At 37.5% G+C, this 20,442-nt stretch overlaps 1 protein-coding gene across 4 annotated transcripts in view; it reads left to right on the top strand.

Annotated features, from left to right (window-relative positions):
• MIB1 (MIB E3 ubiquitin protein ligase 1) overlaps positions 1-9,939 on the top strand; it is a 77,757-nt gene extending 67,818 nt beyond the window's left edge. For 3 of the 4 annotated variants that reach the window (XM_014255359.2, XM_014255351.2, XM_005517219.3), the window contains exon 21: positions 3,602-9,939. In XM_014255359.2, coding sequence (XP_014110834.1) covers positions 3,602-3,742 — 141 coding nt within the window. In that variant the 3' untranslated portion in view covers positions 3,743-9,939. The remainder of the gene's footprint in view (positions 1-3,601) is intronic. The other variant, XM_088051249.1, reaches the window with a different exon arrangement.
• Positions 9,940-20,442: the final 10,503 nt, after the last annotated feature.

Genomic DNA, 20,442 nt, shown 5'->3' with positions numbered 1-20,442 from the left:
AATTTGAAAATGCATGTCTGTCTTACCCAGAAACTCCAAATGTTACTGTCATCTCTAATGTCTTGCATCCACTGTTTAGCTTCTGCTTTACATTTTAGCATTGAATGGAAAGAATAAGGTTATTGTTTTGGCTTTTGAAATGATACTTGCAAAAGATGCCAGATGCATGCTTAAATGCAAGTAGTCTGTATTCTTCAGATATATTTTTTCAGGGTACTTTAGGAGTTTCAGAAGATTGGAGTTCTGTTTGGGTATGCTGATATTCTTATGTAGGCACATGAGAAGAAAACTACTTTATGTTACAGTTTTTCTTCTTGATTAGACGTGATCTCAGGGTTTTTTTTTGTCAGTTTTCCTTAGGTGCTATTTTATTCTCTATGATGTTATCTAACACTTGGGATTTTGCCTGCCAGCAGCCAGAATTGTTCAGTGCCTCTGACTAGAAAGAGGTGGTTCTGGTCATTCCTTCTGTGCCTTTTGGCTCAAAACTCTTGTGTTTTCTTTAGTGTCTTCTGTGCTTAGTCTTATGACAGGGCAAGTTGTATCATACTTGTGAGTAGCAAGTCGGATTTGATTAAAATTGATCATCTCGTCTTATAAATTTGTGGTTGAAGTTATGCCCAGCATTCCACTATAATTGTGTTGTCTTTTGATTTGTGCTGTAACAGTTCAGTCTTTGTGTTCAGTTTTTTTTTTTCTACTTAAAATTAATTTGTTCTCTTTCAGCAGGTATAAGCCTTTGTTTCAACTCATACCTTCAATGATAATCTAATATGTTAGTGCAGCAAGCTTTTAAAACTATTTCTGGTGCCAAGCAGAAGTGATGCTGATGTCAACAGAATCTCCCACATCTGATGACCACACCATTCTTCAGGGATTCCCTGAATGTGAACCCTTTTGACTGTAATTGCAATACCTTCACTCCATTTCATACCTAATCATCATCATCTGTCTAATATCTTACGTATGTTCCTTCACCATACTTACATCACTGTCTTCTTCCTTAAAAATAAATTTATTTTGTCACTGTGCACCTATATATTGTTGTTAAAACTGGTTTTAATAGTGAGGAATTGATACTTCAAGCAGTTTAAAGCACCTTGTTAGTGGAAAAAAGTTTGAGTAGCAAACCTAGTTTTACTTAAGGTGCAATGAGCACTTTCCCAGAGTACTTACCTGAAGAAGTAATTCTCATCTAGAACAAGCATAAAGTGGCTTTTTAAACTATTTGTTTTCCTTCAAACAATGAAAGTCAAATGTTTCAGGCAGATAAAAAGTGGGATTTCCTGTGGAGGATGTTCCAATAGACAGTACAGTAGTTACAGATACTCCTTATTTTCTACTGCCCAAATGGGGCATAAGGCTTGCAGTGAACTTTCACTGTAAAAGAACATGTAAGATGGTGGTTAAGTAAGGAATTCTCCTTCAGAGTTGTATAAAACTCAGTTATCTGGGCTTGTATTCCACTGGGAAACTGCTAAACTAATTGAGAAAAGCCTGTCAGAAGAGAATTATGTAGCAAACAGGAAGCTTATTATTCTGTCAGCTGAGTCCTCCTACTGTGTGAAGTAACTTAAGAGTTAAGATAGTATCATGCTAAGAAATTAAACAGCTAATATATTTTATATACTCTGCTTTTGTACTAAGCAAGAGAAATAGGGGAATTATCTAATACTGTGTATCTATGAATTGAAAATGTTGGGGGTTCTGTCCTTTATTGAATGAAACAGTTCAAAGTAATGGTGTTTCAAGAGATTTTAGTTTTTTATTATTTCTGTGTCCCTTAATGAATGTTTTCATTTTTAAATGATGATGTAGCATTTGGAGAGAAGCATACCCTTGTAACTTCAGTAATTCTGACATTATATTTAGACACAAAAGCAAATAATTAGCTAAAACATAGAATAAAGGCTACACATTAGGGATTTCCTAAAGATGAGTGTTTACTTTCTCAGTCCTTGTGAAAGTTGATCATGCCAATGCTGTCAAGTTATAGACACTTGTCACACAGCTAATGTGTATTCATTACATTGGAAATAGCTGTTTCACTGATAGCTGAAGTCTGTGAGTTACTGAAGGAAGAATACTCTGAAGGTTCCATTGATGTGTGGGATGAGAAGGGGATGACTTAGTGTGAATGGAAAAATGAGCAGGACTGACTGACAGGCAGTCTTCCATAAATTTTTAGTTTGAGAATGTTTTATTACAGTATTGCAGAAATTCTGGCAAAGCTGGAGCACAGCCCCCTTCAGGGCTTTTTTTAAACATAAATTGACTTAAGGCTTTACCTGAAAGTTTTATTTTTCTGCTAGCCCATTACACTAGTATCTTGGAGATTAAAATAGTAATTTGGCTGGATTCCATGCCAATTTAAACTCTTAAGCAGAATATGGTGAATTTTTTTTTGTCTTCAATTAAGCTATCTACTGTAAGAAGTAATACCTATTGATTTCATAGAAAATGTGCCTTAGGGTTTTTCTGAATAGGGTACCTTGGTATGGATTTTCTCTCATGTGATGAACAAATTGAGGTAAAACCTCCATGGTGAATGCAAAAGCAAGTCATAGGTGCAAGTTGGTGATAAAATGAATTTGTATTTGAAATATGAGCCTTGTCAGTATTTCATGTTATGTATGAGATCAACCTTTATAATTGTTGGATGAATGTAGTATATCTTAGATATGAGGATATCTTAGATTTGATTTAATCTGATCTATAGAATGGTTTTAACAAATTTCATCTGTTGTAACATCTTCATTTATTAACATTTGATAAACTGTTATAAATGAAATCCTAATATGGCTGCAGTATGTTTATGGTGAAGGAACATGCCTTATAAAAACTTCAATTTCTGCACATGACAGAAGGTGAAGGACATTGTTCCTTAGTGCTTGGTACAAAATGAATTTTGCTGGTGAACAGCTTTGGGCACTGACTATCACTTCACATTCAGCAATTAAAACTGATTTTAAAAGTTTGCTGTGCTGCTCTTATGAGTGAAGGTTATGGATTTGCTAAACCATTCTTCATTTGAAACTTGAGGTGTTCTTTTGGTTGAAAATCTAGATAACTTTCACAAATAAAGTACTAAATTTTTACATGTCTTGATTATGCCACATTTTTATTCCTTCTGTGGGTGCTTGGTGTTTACAGGTAAGTATATGAAGGGCTAGATAGCCTGAGAAGAAATTTGTAAATCATTACCAAGCATTGAATGCATCAAGTTGTTTATGTTTTGTTCCCTGGAAGATTACATGATGTAAAGGAGAATGTTTCTGAAGAGTGTTTTGATGTTGCAAACTTGTGTAATGATATCAAAAATATGATGTCAGCCTACTACTGGATTGCCTTAATTAAACTAAATATATTTAGAAAAAAATCCATGTAGTAGTTTATATCACGATGGAGTAGGAAAAGCCCGTATATTTTAAGTCAATGTGGAATAAAAATGGAATTAAAAAAAAGCCCAATGTAGCTTAGTGGCTATGGCAATGCTATGCTTAGGATGACATATTGTTAAATTTCAGCAATTTATATGTTGCATACTCAGTACTGTGTAACTACTACCACTGACTATGTAACCTGTCAAAATCTTTTCCAGACTATGTGTCCTGTCTGTTTGGACCGCCTGAAGAACATGATCTTTCTGTGTGGCCATGGAACGTGTCAGCTTTGTGGAGACCGAATGAGCGAGTGCCCCATATGCCGCAAGGCAATTGAACGGAGGATCCTTTTGTATTAAACAGGAGCCAGTGTCTTTACTAGGTTGTGAAAGAGTAAGGACATGTTGATGGTTTACACCTCTGTAAGTTTAAAAGGCAGTGAAGGGTTCTGGCGAAAACATTTCTAATACTGTAGCACAGGTTTGTTACATAGACATTGTTTAAAGACTGTGTACACACCAAATAAAAGAAACAGTATTTGAACAGTCAGCTTGTAGCTTTACTCTTAAAAAACATCTAAGCCTAATGCTAATTTAAAGCAGTCTTTTTTTCATTTTGTTTCTGTCTTCTTCTTCCCCTTAAAGTTTAAAGGGACAATCTTATTTTGGTTTTGTTCATGTGTATCATGTACGTATCAGATGTCAAGTGATGTAAGGGAATTTTTTTTTATATTGTCAGATACTACCAAACATAAATATTTAGGATTTTTTTTTTTTTTTTTTTTTTGCTTTATGCTTTTCTGGAGAGTGTCGACATTTCCTGTGACAGTTCTGATTCACAGTAATTTCTGTCTTGAAATACACAGTCATTAAAAATCAATGCAAAATATATACACAGTAGTAATAAACATACTGTGGCCATAAGGTCACGCCTCAGAATACAATGTTAATGTAGTTCTGACTTTATCATGCCGTTTGTTCCTGAGGATGGGTTGTGTAGGAAACAGTAAAGAGAAAGATCTGTTTTAGAAGCATTATGTTTCCAACCTGCACTTTAGTCTAACAGTTTCAAGCTAAGTACTTAAGTAGTGAGCTTCATTATTCTGCTAATTACTTGACTTTGCATGGAATTGCTTTTAACTTGAGTGGAAAGGAGAACATTAGAGCAGTGGGTCAGCTATCCCTTTTAGATGAGTGAATTTGATCTATTGGGTAGACAACACATACATATGGAGCCATTTAAAAATTGTGGGTCTGTGAATTCGGAAAAAACAGATTTTGCAAAATTTCCTTCCTTTTAAAGTGAGTTTTATTGTCTCCACATAAAGTGTCAACAGCAAAAGAGAATATTTAATACTGATTATTCATCTAAGTGAGGAACTTACTTGTGAGCATTACTGAGTAATACTGCAAGTGAAGATATTGCTGTCAGAACAGTGAATTTTGTGAGCTGTGCCTAGTTGAGCTGAATTTGGCTGAAAGAGTTTGTTGTCACTGATGTGATAGAGAGCTATTCCTCCTGACCCCCAAAATGCTACTGTTAGGGATGGTAAATTGTTAACATTTTGAAAACAAACGCATCCTTTCATCGTTTTTGGTGGTAGAAAATACTCTGATTTAAGCATCTGTAGCTTATAAGGAATCTGTGCTTATTCCTAAGTGATTCAACAGTTTTCTGAGTGCATAGTTCATGTAGCCCTTTGCCATTGTGCAGACTTCACTTGGACATGCTCTTGCAGAACATCAAAGAAATCCATGCTGGAGTCACTTAGGTGCCTTACTTGCAGCTAAGATGAATTAATCATTGAATTCTCATTGTATATGTCTAAAATATGGACAAAAGGATGGTTCAGGGAAAGATCCAAGTAAGGATAAAGATATAATTGTGGTCTTTTCAGATAAATCAGTCTGTCTTCTGAAACTTACATTGATATGCCTGAACTGTGCAAATGTTGGCAAATATCTCAGAAGACTGTTACTAATAACGTGTAAAGATAGACAAACCTTTAAGCAATAAGATTTAAACACTGAATAAAGTTTTCCAGGAAACAAGTACAGTGATACTTTCTTGTAATTTCCAGTGATTGGAAAAGTGTATGTAGAGTGGCTTTTAACACCATGAAGTAATGTAATACACAGCCTTACAAAAGCTGTCTTTAATCCTCATCCAGCATTCCAAATGTTCCTCATGATTTTCAGTGTTTTTTCATTGGACACAATCACAATCTGGAGTCACTGTAATAGTCTGGTTTATTTTTTTGACTAGTGGTCATCTGTTCTCAGATAATCTGCATCTGTATTCTTGACCAAATGAAGCAGCCTTCCCTTTTTTTGATTCTTAGTTCCTATTCTAAAATACCAGAATTTTTCAAGGAGTTTTGGAAAATTTTTAATGTAAGACCTGTTTTCAGTTCAGCATTTTGGTATCTCCACTTAAACTCTGCATGCATCTGAGTGTTCATAGCAATTTTAATTTGGCCAATATGCATGTCACTAAGGTTTTTGGATTTTTGTGGGGTTTTTGTTTTGTTGATTTTTTTTTTTTTTTGGTAGTGTGTTTGACAGCTGAACTTCCTGTAGCAGGCTTGAGTTTCTTGTCAGGCTTCCCCTGGAAATACTTCTACAATAGGATGTGCCATTTGATAATCTGTTCTGAGTTTTAGCCTGACATGCATCAGATTTGTACCTTGATTTCCTCTGTTTCTGGCAGACATATTTTGTCCTCTTTATTCTTCAAGAGGCCCTCTGCAAACTTGTCTGCACAGGTGCAGGATGGATCTCTTCTTGATAACACAACTGAAAACTGAACCTCAATAGAGCAAGTTTGCATTTTCCTAATCATTTTTCGCTTGAACAAGCCAGAATTACTTGAAAGTGTTCCATCTTAGCATGGGTTGAGTAATTCAGCTGAGTTAGAACAGATCTGAAGCATCCTGGGTACCTTCAATACTTGAATACCATCACAGTCCTATGGAAATGGAGACAGTGACTGAAGGTATCGCTGTAGGAGCAGCTTTAGTGTCCTGTGCTGCAGTCACAGCAGATGTATGTGACTGCGTAGGAGTTTGTGTTTGGACTCATTCAGCAATGTTGTGTGCCAGTTGAAACTGAAGTCAGCTTGATGCTATTTCAGTGCCATGAAAAACAACTGAATTAGAAGAACTAGGAAAGCTGACCAAGATACTTGAATTATTTATATAGGTCTCTTATTGACAGAGGAAGAGCTGTATCTTGTCTGGAGATGGCGATACAGTTTGTCTTTCAAAAAACTTAATGGGGAAAAATGCTTGCAAATCTGGTATCATTTATGGAAATAAATATTTATATTCAGACTCTCTCTTTGCATTCACATGTAGAAGGTGAACTTGGTGTTGTTGAGGAACCCAGTAAGCTCATTCACTTTATTCTTTTGTTATCTGTGCAATGTGCACAGAGTGCAAATGTTTAATTGGATAGCACAATTTGAAGGATGAGGAGTTCACTTGAAAGCCAAAGGGGATCATAACAAGTAGTAGAGTTAAGGAAATATCACTGTTCATCTGTCTTCAGCAAAAGATTAAAGTCTAAATTTCACCTGAGCAAAGTAAAAATTAGAAAAATCAGTAAGGCATTTATCTCTAATTTATTGAAAATCGTAGAATGTAAGGGTTGTAAGGTTTGTTATATCTATTTCCCAGCATTTAATAGCAATTTTAAAATTAAATGGAATGAAATATCTTCATTTGTTTCTTGAAACAACTAACAAGACACCTAACAACATGTATTGTTCAGTGTGAGGTATGCTGAGATGTTTAAATATACTTTTCCATTCATTAAGAGACATAAACAGTCATATCACTCACTACACAGTAATTTTAAGTGTAAAGGCAGCCTAAGAGGTTAACAGAATAAACTCAATAGTTGTAGATTGTTGACTTTTCTATAATTACCTTTGACTTTTCTTTCCCCTCAAAACTTATATCATCACTTTTGTGGCCCAAGCTTATATGGCACTTCTCAAAATCTGGGCTGCTATTACCTGCTTTCCATTTGTTGGATTACTGTGTATTTCTTTGTTGGGGTTTGGACAAATCCCTTTTTCCTGAAGTGGATAATAGAAACTTCAGTGGTGAGATAGCAAACAAGTTACTTTGTAAATGTTAAAGTTTGATTAGAAGGTGGTGTTCTTAACTTGGGCTGGGTGAGAATATAGCAGTTTTGCACAAGTACTTGTGCCTTGTTAGTATAGTCTTACAATTGGTAGTTTAGCTTCTTTTAAAGACGTGAAATGGTCTTTTAAAAATAATTAAGTACTTACTGTGTAGATATTTTCTAGAGATGAAGGTTTATGTATGTGTAATTATCTTTAGCAGTATTAACTGCAGTTAGTAAAAACACCAAATTGTTTGAAGAAGCTGCTTTCAGCTAGTGATCTGAGCTTCCTCTACAAAACTAATTGTCAAATTTAATTTTACTCTTCCAGTAGCAGCTGGTGAACCGAAGAGCCTATCCTGTTCTTTGTGCTGCATGGGTCAAGTTTTCACTTAATAAAACCAAACCCCAACAACACTACAGTCTAACCTTTAGCAGTGCTACCTCCTTTCTGTCAAAGTGCTGAATTCTTCTCTAGTTGTTTGTTGTCTTTGGGAAGGGATGGGGAATGCATCAGTTTTCTTTTGCTTCAGTTTTGATGTCTGAATACATTGCGGAGGTTTTTTTACTTTATAAAAAAAATTACTGTGTAAATTGCTTACAATAGCAGTGTGTGATTTGCCACAAAGTACATTGTATACCTGTGCATATGTTGCTGGAATTCATACTCTTGTCTTTTTCTGCATTTCATAACTTGTTTGTGTTGACAAAGCTAAACTGTTGTCTGCAGAAGCTTTGCTATGTGCCATTTTTATAGCTAAGCCTGTGGTAAATACGCAAGTTCTGACTCAGGGCTTTTTAACAACTTAAACACATTCACAATATTCTTCAGCACATCTTGGAGAATACTAGAGATTTAATGACTGTACAGTGCCTTGATAGAACTATTGAATGGGCAGGAGCCATAGGGTCTTCACAGAATGCAAGTATCTTTTCAATCCAGTTAATGAATTGACGTTAATATAATATAGTTTTAATGCCCTTGCCATGGATTTATATACTTGTATATACTTTCTGTAAAGGAAAATTGGCAAATTTAGATATTGTTAAGCTTTCTGAAAGCTTTTAATTGTTGCACTGGTCATGAGGATCTGAAGGGCATAATACTCAAATTCACAGAAGCAGCTTTTGTGTCAAAGACAGCTGAGAAAATTTTCTGTATGTGGCGTTTTTAGTGTGAGGGAGAGGTCATTGTATAACATGCAAAAGTACCTGCTTTACTCTGATCTAGTAAATCTTTTGTAAGTGAGAGAAATAACCAACAAGTCAGTATGTTTGCATGCCGTTTCATTGTTAGAAAACTTCGTGTCATTTTGAGCTCCTAGGAAATACTTATTTTGTCCCAACATTAGTGTCTTTATGAATGCAAACTATTTATGTTAGAAAACAGGTTTTTCTGAATCGCAATGAACATTTTTGCTTTTGTTAAAACTAAGTTTGTATTTTCTGTAAACTGTAGATTTCAACATGACTGTTTATTGGAGAAATTTAAGGTTGCCTGTGTGAATGTAGTGTATTTCTGTATGCAGATAGCATTATATAATTGCTTACTTTAAAACTGCTTAGCAAAGTCTAAGCTTTTCAAAGGAAATGCTGATGTACTGTATGGTTAGTAAAACTTGTCATATAAGATGTATACTGACTTTTTCAAGAGATTTGATTTAAAAGTATAGTTGGACTGAATTACTGATTTTTTTGCACACAACATTGGAAAAGAGGTGGTGGCTCATTTGTCTTCCTCCTTCTTAGTTGTAATGATGTTAGATGTCACAGTGGAATTAGAAAATTGTATACCTGAAAAAATATTTACAAACTTGGTTACTTGTTGGCATACAATTTTTAAAAGTGCACCAGACTTTATCGAGAAATTTTGCAGTCCAAAGTTCTAAAAAACCTGTTTTTTTTATAATATGTTCCTGAAGAATGAGTTTGTGGAAGCATCAGAAGTATTTTGTGCCTTTGAATCTCCAAGGTACTCAAACATTGTTAAAGCAGCACAGTAGAAGTTTGAAGGGTGGATTATGTTGTAACAGGAAGGTTGATTTAAAATTATTTTTGGATTATGTGCAAATTTTTCTGTAAATATGCAGTTCATAGTACTGTTCTACTGACCAGAGTTGCTGTTAAGTATATGTTAGACTCTGTGTTTACTTGTAATTGAATGGCCTTTACAGATCTGGCTACGTGAATGTGATTGTTAAGACATCTCCTGCCAGATACAGTAACTTCCATATTCTGAGACAACAGATGCTGCATCATAGTTTGTACTTTTAGGATTCAATTTAATGGATGCATTTGTTAAAAAAAAGTCTATGTAATCAAAGGCAACAAAACAAACCAGACTTATATGGCTTAGTGTTTTTATTTGTCCTAGTGTACAGGTGGAAAAAAGGAACTGACAGAATAAAAAGTTTGTTGCTCTCTTTCTCAGTTTCTTTTCATTTTTCAAGTTTCTTCAGCCTTGGTTTATATGACAGGTCTGTATGAAAACAGTGTTCTCAAATACTTTTGAAAAAACTTTATTTTGAAATAATTGATGCAAATTGTTGAAATACATTTGAAATAGCCTCTTGTTCTTTGCTTTGGGATTTACAAGCTGTTCACATATTTCTCCTTATGTGTTCATTGAATGTGATGGGAGCACTGCTGGAATTGGTTCAAGGCTTCATCTCTGTGATTGCAGTGGTTTCAGCCCCTGCTGTTGATTGCAGTGGAAGCTTCAGGTTTTGCTAGTGTTTGGTATTGATGGGTTTGGATTTTGAGAAGGCTGTTTCATACTGTACAATATGAATAATTATAATAATTTTATAAATGCTGTGTTACGCAATTAATTTCTGTATAGTGCACTTTGCTGTTCTAAGTCTTTCCAGCTATATCCGATATACAGTCATCTGTTTTTGATGAGAGTGGTGAAAGTGCATGGAGATTTCCTTCGGATTTGACATGAACCAAATGCAGAGGGTGGTGGTTCTTTTTGGGTGTACTCTGTTTCATTTAGGGAGTAAAGATTAGTGGTAGTATTTGGGTAAAAAGCATTAGCCTTCCTTTTCAGACTTGGTTTTCCACCATAAGGAAAGGAAACATAAATTGTCAGGAATAAAATTGTTGTAGTTCTTATACTTCGTGCAGCCCTTATCGTGACAGTGACATGCACTGGAAAACTTTCGCTTTCAAGAAGGAGTCATACTGACTTTTCTTGATATTTACAAGAAGGTTTTGGCTGAAAAACACTTCAGGGTTTTAAATAGTTTGTTCCCTTTTCAGCAGAGTAGTACGTTCTTGCTTTCCAGGAGATAGTAAGGTTGGAGTTTTTTGCAGTCTTTAGCAAGTGATGGATTAAAATAGTTTAAATTACATTAAAAATTGAGAACCGTGCCAACTGCCAGTGTGTAAGTTTTGGTCTTCAACAATGCAAGACTTTAAGTTATGGGAAAGTCATTGCAGTATCTACTACAATTAGGGTTTATTGATGCTTATGTGACTGCCCTGGAGAAGCTAATAAACCTAAATTTCTGTAAAATTGCCTGAAATTGTGCAAATACACTTGTGAGACTATAGTGACCTCTTGCAGCCCTAACTCTGTTTCACTGAATTTTCCTTAGAAATAAATCTGTGGGAGGTAAGGAGATAAACTTAATTCTGAGCCGATTTCCTCACTGACGCGTCTGCATCCTAAAACGTGTGAGTATTTCTCCCACAAGGGGTCAGTAGCACCCTCCATTTCGCACAAGTTTTTATTACAATATAAGCGGAAAGCAAACAAGGGATAAGGATAATGATGATTGCATTAATATGTGGGTGGACCAGACCTTACTTGTCTCCTTCTTTAAGCAGGCTAAGTATAATTAGGTTATTTGCTGACTTCAGTAAGCACCATATTCTGTCCTCTGACTCTCATGTGACATGAACATTGCTACTATTGATTAGGGCAAAGTTCCAGTGGAGTGTTTGCCTTTAGCTCTAGTTGAAAGTATTCATTTAGTCAAGCTTTTTTTCAAAAGCATGCAGTTGGAGCAGATAAACTATATGAAAGAGCTTGTCCAGTGGGCAGGGGAAAAGAATTCTTGTATGAGTGTCCCACATGTTCTTAATGATAACCACAATCTCCCTAGATGGCTAGAGCTGATTAATGTTTTCCACTTTATAGTAACACAGCTTATAGTTAAATATGCTTTGAAGCCTATCGGGCTGCTCAGTGGAAGGAATGTCCAGCTTCTCAAGGCTTCTCTGAGTATGTAAGTTACTTGAAGGCCAGAAATTTGAAGTAACTCATAATCTTTCTCCCAAGAGGCTGAACAGACCGGAGAGCTATTCCTTCAACAAAAATTTCCATCCCTTGTAGCAAAGTCATGTTTCACAAATAGGGATCTTGAGATAGTCAGTGTCACTCAGGCACAGGTTCTTATGTGTGTTGAATTTAATAAGGGGCCTTACTTTTGTGTTTGCAACTTGTTATTTTCTCTGTCACATCTGTTGTGGGTTGTATTTTGTGTCCTCAGTGCTTCTGTCTCCTCTGCTGAAATCCTCCATCTCTATTCTTTCTTTGTCTGTATTTTTAATAGCAGAACTGTGTCCCTTCCTTCGTGGTATGTCCCTTCTGAATGTTGTCCTCCTATTTTCTTTTTCACTTGAGGTTGGCATAAGCATATTGGAGTCCTGTCCTTGTGTCCCTAACTCCACACTGAATTTCTTGTACTGATAGAAGGAATTCCTGAATTTGGTCTTGGCATAATTTCACATTAATTTATTGACATCCCTTATTTCTCTCCATTGGTGGCATAAGAAAGAGATTTTGTGTACCATCTGAGGAAAGGATAGGGGCACTTCTGATCTCAACCATATAAGGAAATTCAGAAACAAGTAAATGTTTCAAGGTTGTTTAGCTTTGGTGGTGTCTTTTTGTCCTATAGACCACCTGTAATTTTCATTCTTACTGTATCGTGGTTTTTGGTGACAGCTTAAGGGTTTCTTTTCAAAGAAACTGTACAGACAACTTGAAGAGAGAAACTTCTGTCTAGAGTGTCTTGTGCACTTATGTTGCCTGGAGGAAGTTCACTAGGATTGCTTGCAAAGAAGGGTTCTGGTTTTGGACTTCTTGCTGCCTTCATAAAGAATTAGGAAAAGAATTCCATCTCTTTGAATAAAGTAAATCTGAAACCACATTCTAAGTAATACTTCTCTGCTAAAATTTCATAACCCCTACTGTGTATATACCTTAACAGTAGTAAGGTATCGTGATCTTCTGTATGAAAACTATATAAACTAAATAGCAGTTACATAACATTTATTTCCCAATGGCCATAGATTGTTGGCTTTAAATAGAATACTACTGTTCCTCTCTTCTTCTGTGATGAGACCTGTAAAATAAAGATTACTTCAGGGCTATTCAGACAAGGCAGTTTTTCCTAATAGAGGCCCTAGTTAAGCTGTTTGTGGTACAGCTGCATCATGCTCAAGTTCTATGTCTATTTTTCTGATTTATAGCACATGGCACTTAAAACCCCTTATTTATATTGATCTTAGGTTTTGGTCAGGTGATTCTGATTCTGTGTAAGGCTGAGGAAGTCTTCCTATTGTCCTCTGAAACAGCATTCTCACACCATTTAATGTAGACAATATGGTATGGAAGCACCACACTTTTTTGTTGAGTTAGAAAAGCGTGCTAGAGTAAGGGCATGGGGAAACCTAAAGCTAAAATACAGTCATAGACCTAGTCCTCTTGGAGTTTACGAGGTGAGAAACTCAGATGGCAAATTTGATAGAAGAGTAATCTACTAAAATTGAGTTTTAAGTTCTTCTGTACCCTCCCTGGAGGGCCTGTAACATGGATATATTGAGTCCTGCTGTAACCCTGCTATGTCCTTCATGTCCCACCATCTTGGATAGGTCCTTCCACACCAAATCTCCCTGGAGGGATAGGTCTTACACTGAAACTATTCCACCCATGGAGAAGAAAGGCATGGGAGTTACAAGCCAGTCTCTGGTGCAAAAGTTGTGGATCTGTTATTCTATTTAACACAGCTCTCTTCCCATGACACACACAAAGGATGTAAAGGAGTAAGTGATCGTGACTAGGATTTTCTGTGTGCTGTGGCTGTCTGCACCCAGGCAGCAGCATAAAGGAGCTGCTGCAAATCAACTGCTCAGTAATGAGCTGTGTGAGGTGCTTGCCCTGCAGCAAGCAGAAGTTGGGAGCCACTTACGCTTTTAAAGTGTTGCAACCAAGTAGGGTTGAGTGGGCCAAGCCCTCTGGGCATCTACTTATCCTGAGCTGACATTGCTTTATTGGTAAGTGGCATAGAAGTGAAATAGATTTTAAAAGCCTATCTTTATTAACAAGATTGGGATACCAGACATGTAATTTTAGGCTTTATCTGCTGTGCTGAATCAAACAGTGACACCAAGATTTGGCAAGCAGTTGTTGAGCACTTCAGGAAAGTTAGCCATTGGCTTTTGTAGGAGTTTCTCAGCTTTGAGGACATAGTCAAATAGTCCTCAGGGAAGAAAAAAAGCAACTAGCAGGAGTGTTTCAGAAGAGAGTTATCCTTTTTTTTTTTTTGTTGGTTGGTTGGTTGGCTTTTGGTTTGTTTTGGTTTTTCTCTTCTTGCCCTCTTCTGGATGGCAACTATGCCTGGTTTTTTGATTCTCTTGCCAATTTCCATTTAGCCAAAAATGCTGCAATAATTGCTACTTGCTATCTGGATTTGCCAAAATCAAACATATATCACATATGTCTGTTTCACTTGTCCTGACTATCGTGCTACCTCTCCACAGAACATCCTTCCAAGGGTATGAGTGTGCACTTGTGGGGTTATAGGAGAGCTAGTGTTATCCTCTGTAACTTTCCAGGACAAGGAAAGGAATTCAATGATTTGGTCTGATCTTTTTCTTTCTGACTATCTTCAGTTATCAAAAGTTGAGATGCCTTTTTTTTCATGTGGCATTTAATTTTGACAGGAAGTCAATGGGGGTATCATTGCTGTGCCTGGAATTCTTGGATTTGGCCCGTCCTTTCCTACAAAATTAGGCCTGTTAGCCTAAGATTGGTTGTTTTATGAGGTACAGGTATTTAAACACTAAGCTAGCCAGCTCTGCTCATAGGAATATTAATAGAGATGGCCTGGAGCTGGCAGGTTTTTCTAGGGAAGATAAGGAAGGGCTTAGCACATCCTAGGTTAAGCTCTTCCTTGTCACAGCGGAATGCTAAATGCTGTGTGACCTGCAGAGTCTGAAGGGTTGATGTAGATTAAGGCTTCTCCATGGCACAGTGCTGTGTCCATAGGAGCTAGCAGTGAGAGCAAAAGTGCACTGCATCCATGATAGCATAATATTTTTCATGGGTTGGTACATCTGGCTTTTCTGGAAGGGTGGGTAGGCTGAGATGAGGTCAGTAGGTACCCTAGGGAGCATTGAGCATTGGGTGGTGCTTAATTAATTCTTAGCCCAAAACTCTGGAACAAGTTTGCTTGTGTATCTATGGATTGGCTGTCAATGAATTAGAAACAAGAGAATCTATAAGGCACCAGCTTTCCATGTTTGTGTGAAAAGTGTCCTTCCCTGTGCTTTATTAATTTGCTTCCTCCTGGTATGGAAAGAATGAAGGAAGCTAGCAAGCCTAGCTTGTTTTGCTGCAAACTGTGTATATGCAGCATTTAACATCTCCTTAGATAGCTTTGAATGTGGACAGGCAAAAAAAAAAAGGGGAGTGGGGGAGGACAGAGAGGTCTTTAATGAAGTGTTATGTTATTGATGGAATTTCTAACCCAGAGAATTGCCTGCCTTGGAGCTGTGGGCAGTGTTACCCACAGTTACTGCTTGCTTGTGCATAGTTCATTTTTGTTTTATTGTTCAGGAAAGATAAAGTGGTGTCTCTGCTAAACTTGGTGACTGGCTGGGAAGAGCAGCCTGATTCTGCTGAGCACAGCTGCCAAAACTGGAGTAAGCCAAGGGAGAACGGTTCTGTTGTCAGGGACAGAAATGTGGTCTAACACAGCTTTCTTATCAAAGGGAAGGATTTTTCACTTCAGGAGGAAGTTTGGCTGGAAGGCATTGGATAATTTTTTTATTTTTTTTCAGCTCTGGGGGAAGTCCTGTATAAATGTGTTTTCCATGAATGTAATAGTTCTGCTTCTGACTCTCCGGAGAGAACATTAGCACTGTATATGCGGGAAATAACACAAGGGTGACTAAAATATTTTTAATCTGAGTAAGTCAGCAAACACACCTTGAGTGCTGACAGCCAGGAGCTATTTGCTCTTGGCTCATGCCATGGAGCAGGCAAAAAGTAGGTCTCTTTTTTTTTCTGATTTTTTTTCTAAGTATTTCTGAAATTTCCCTTGATCTGTTCCAAGCCATCATGTTGCAGTTAAATTAAAACTCAGCCTTTTTTTCTGGTAAATACCTTGTGTAACAGGAGTGATGTGTTTGTGTTTCAGCTTAAACTTGAATAGTTTTGTTTAAACATTAAGAACTTAGGTATATATATTATAGAGAATTTTCTCTAATACAGTTGAAGAAACAAGTTATCCTCTTAACTGAGGCCATTAGGTTATGATTTGTTAGATTTAGTTTCCATGTTTTTCCTGTGAGTCTTTACACAAGTCACTTAGTTTTGTGTTTCCTCTCTTTCTTAAGTGTGAAATGAGAAATTGCTGCATGGGGGTACGAAAAGAAATCTGCTGGTGTATGCAGGGAATCCTACAACAGCCTTAATGAGTTCCTGAGTAGGTAAGATGCCTCCCCTGCCAGCCAGTCACACAGTGGTGTACCAGCTCAGTTCAGAGTTTTCCTGATGAAAACTGAAACCGGGTGCTAGTACTGCTTCAATCTTGCCACAGAGCAAATAGGCATAAAATGAACTAATACCTTCCACCACCCAAGCAGTGGGAGTTACTAATTAACTAGTAATTATACATAGATATGTATTTTATTATACTTAACAAGTAACTCTTAATCATTATTTCCTTATTAAAGCTGTTAATGAGAAAGAGCTGTATTCAATACAGGGTACTGAGTTATAACTTTAAGTGAACTGACAAAATGCCAGCTTTTGAATGGCAGCATTTTTCTGAGGTTCTGTCTCTGTGATCTTCTCGATGCACTGAAGCATTTTTAAAAGTGCTCCCTGGAACTCCACCTCCCATAGCCAGTGGGTGTCACTGCAAGCATTGCAGTGAGGGAAGAACGATTTTTGGGGAGAAAGAATAAAAGTTCAAGTCTATGTTGTATTTTCTTTAAGTTAGAAATAATTGCAGAAGTACAATTAAATCCTAATTTACTAACTTGGCAATTTGCATAGATGTTTCTTGGAGATGCTTACAGGTTTGAAATAGTTATTTAAAAAAAAAAATAAAGTATTCTAGATGGCCAAGGCCAATCTTCTGGTAGAAGTCATGTCACTGGCAACTTCCATTGCCATGCTGGCCCCAAATGCCAACTTGCTTCCTAGTGCTGAATGTTATGCACCTCCTAGATTATGGTGGTTTAGAAAAACGTCAACAACAAAGCAACCAAAAACAAACACTGAAGAACCCCCAAAAGCCTTTCCTTGAGTTCTTTAAAACCACTTACACGAAATTCTTGGTGTTTGCAGATGTGAGTGCTGAAGGTCACTGTGACTCAAAGCACCCATCTTCCCCAGAGAGCTGGCCATCCCCAAAGCCAGATGAGCCCTGATGCAGGTGCTCTTCCAAGGCGGTGCTGCGGGAAGACGTGGTTGTACCATCCTGGGCAGCCCTCAACCCTCTGCCTCCCAGCATGGCACGGCCCAGGCAGCCGTGCAGGCTGTGGACTGTTCACAGCACGGTGGGAAGGGCGGCCTCTTCACCAAGGGCCTCCCTCGCACAGGTCGTTGCTAAGGCCCGCGTTGTCTCTGCCTGTGTTATCGTGAGGATGACAGTTTAAACAGGCCTTATCACTGTGTATTCAATCAAGGTTTATGAGGGCTGATAAAGATGTCACCTAGTTGCTTTGTGTGTTCATTAAAACCCTATTCCCCAGTAGGACTTTGCTGTGTTACGTTTTTCTTTATTTTCTTTCTTTGCTGAATTTTAGGTATCTTCTGAAGAAAGAGGTGTGTGTTAGAAGGAAAGGTGTAATGCTTATTTGAATACCCCAAATATTTCTGCAGGGAAGAATTTAAAAAGCCCAAAGCCCAAATTTAGTAGCTTGGTTGACACAACCCTATCTATATTTAATATCTTATATCGTCATAATTACTTATTTAATAGTTCAGTAAAGTTTTCCTAAATGTAGCCTATGCAGGGCAGTAAAGTGACTTGTGTGCATTTCCCTGCTCTCTTGTGTTGGTGCTGAAGGTGGCTTGGGAGGGGCTTGGTGTTACTCGGTTATGATACAGGATGTTGTAGGTTGAGTTCCCATTGAGACTTTTCCTGATGGATGGAGACTGCATATTTCCAGCACAGAACTGTAAGCCTTGTTCACTTATTGTTCTGGTTGCATGTCAGAGCTGAAGAAATGGTTGCAATAAATAGGCCATCATGTAAAATGCATCCATAATTTTCAGGTCATCTGTCTGTGAACAGTAACAGAAAGTAGGCAAAGATTAAGTCTGTCTTGTCCTGTAAACTTGTTAATTTCAAGATTTTTTATATTTTTTTCTCAATCCATGTCCTCCTAGCTAAAATTTAAAATAAATACATTGTCTTAATTGTATCTGATGTTATGTCCAATTCTGCCAGTCTTCAGAAAAATCTTATTTCTACAGTGAGCAAAAGTTGCTCAATTGCATTTTTGTTGGTTAAGTAAAATTTGTTTTAAAACAAAACATATACAAAACTATAATGAAATATGATTAGTTGCAGCTGCTTGCTGTGTTATAAAAGAGAAAAATGTTAGGGGACTATTGGCTAAAAAGATTTGAAAATATGTAACAGACTCAAGACTCTAGTTCAGGCACAAATCAACTGAGATTAAACGTGTGTTTAGGCTCTTTTTAAAAATGGGAAGAAACTGAATATTCAAGTGATCCCCTAGATCTCCAGGTCATAGTAAATTCCTGTTATTTACACTTTAGCATATTGGCTCTCTGCATCCTCTAAACTTTGTGAATACTAATGGCTGTTGGCATTTCAGAAGTGATTCTTTCACTTCGTTTACAGTTTTGCTGCCGCTGGCGAGCATTGGTCTATCAAAGGCTTTAATGCTGTGCATGTGCATTTCATAATAGAATGTTATTCTATGAGGATAATAACACTTACTAGAGATCAGTAATAAAATGAAAAACAGAGCCTCTCCACCATCACTTGTTAACACTTTTAATGATTGTTTGCCTATTAACACTAATTGGTTATATGCTTCCATTTTAGCCCTGTGCAGGCTGGCATAAGCATGAGGCACTCATCTATGTACAGTACTTATGAATAGCTGTGCTGGCCTACTGATCTCTGCAATAAAAATTACTGTACCATGATCTGGGTCTGCTTTTTTTTAAAATGTTTTGTACCAGAACCACTTGTTGACCTCTGCCTCATCAATTCACTATCTGTTTTCCTTTAAACAGTAGTCACAGTATTCTCTAGAATACTTGCCTGGTACGCTGGTGTCCGTTTAGCCTTGACCATGGAATACTCTGTGGTCATCCAGAATTTTTTGAAGCTTGCCTTAAAACTAGAATATGTTGTTAAACCTTTGTTTGACTTAAAACAGTTGACTATGGGCACTCTAAAATCATAATTGATTTGCCTTTTGATGTTCCTGAAGCTGAAATAGAAAGTATCATGATAGCAGTCAGTAGCTGGGTTGCGGAAACTCCTTCACTCAGTGAGCAGGGTGAGGAAGGGGAATATGAAGCATGGCAATGAAAGGTACCTTTGGAAGCTGAAGTCTCACCCCAGCACATGTGCTAACATGATAAATTGCCAGAACAAGGTTGCCATTCAAAAGCTTGTCTGTATATTGATTATTATATTATTATATCTGATATGATTATGTATATTGATTTCTGTTTTCTCATTTAAATCCAGAAAGCTCATGACAACAGAATATTAGGCTGAAAATCTAGGGTAATTTAGTATAGTAAAATAAAGTGGCTCAAATATTAACAATACCAAGAGATCCCTGATCTGTTTCTCATCTGAACGGGAAAGCATGCTCAGTGCAGAGTAATTGGCTTTTCCTTTCTATTCCTTTTGGATGAGGCAATATATTCAGTTGTATCCACACAGTGCTCATTTCAGCCATGCCTCATGGTAGTTCACCTATACTATTCAACCTTAAACATTGAGCTGAGCAAAAATTACACTTCAGTACAGTTCTTGGCATCAACAGGTATCTTCACAGATCTTGAGCCGGTATCACCAACCTTAGGAGGAGTGTCAAGAAGTATCGGAGAGTCACAGTCACGTCTCTGCTTCCATACTGAGAAGGGAATCTTGGTAAATTGGAAGCAGGAGAGGGCCCTGTTATGGGAAGAGTCATGAATAATTGTGTTTGCCAGTGCTACCACCTTCCCAGAGCAGACTGCTGCCACGTGAAGGGAGGCGGTGTGCGCAGTGCCGATGAAGGCCAGCGATGGTGCCAGCGGTGCCACGGCTTTGCTGCAGTGTGTTGTGCTGTAGCCATAGCACCTGATGATCGATGAGTGTCTGTGGGCTGGTGCTGTGCTGAGGTATGATTAGCTATTTATTGCTAGCAGCCACGCTAGTCCAGTCTAAAAGAGGACTGAGGCCTCTGCAGATCTGTTGAGAAGACATGCTCTCAAGTTGAGGCATCCTTGTGTAGGCCAATGTTTACAGACACCTGAGCACTCACCAGCGGTCAGCCTGGTTAATCCAGCTCCTATGGAGAGGTCAGTAGCTCCATGAATGGAGAGATTGCCAACCCTTGTCCATGAGGATGTGGTAATTGATTTTTCTCAGCTGAGTAAAAAGAGCAAGAAGTCCTCTCCATGTGTCATCCTGGAGCAATTG

This window comes from Pseudopodoces humilis, chromosome 1 (genome assembly GCF_049639895.1).
Source record: "Pseudopodoces humilis isolate 2021_Gansu_Grassland_sample_001 chromosome 1, ASM4963989v1, whole genome shotgun sequence".
Lineage (NCBI taxonomy): Eukaryota > Metazoa > Chordata > Aves > Passeriformes > Paridae > Pseudopodoces > Pseudopodoces humilis.
This window is presented reverse-complemented; position numbering and strand designations above follow the sequence as displayed.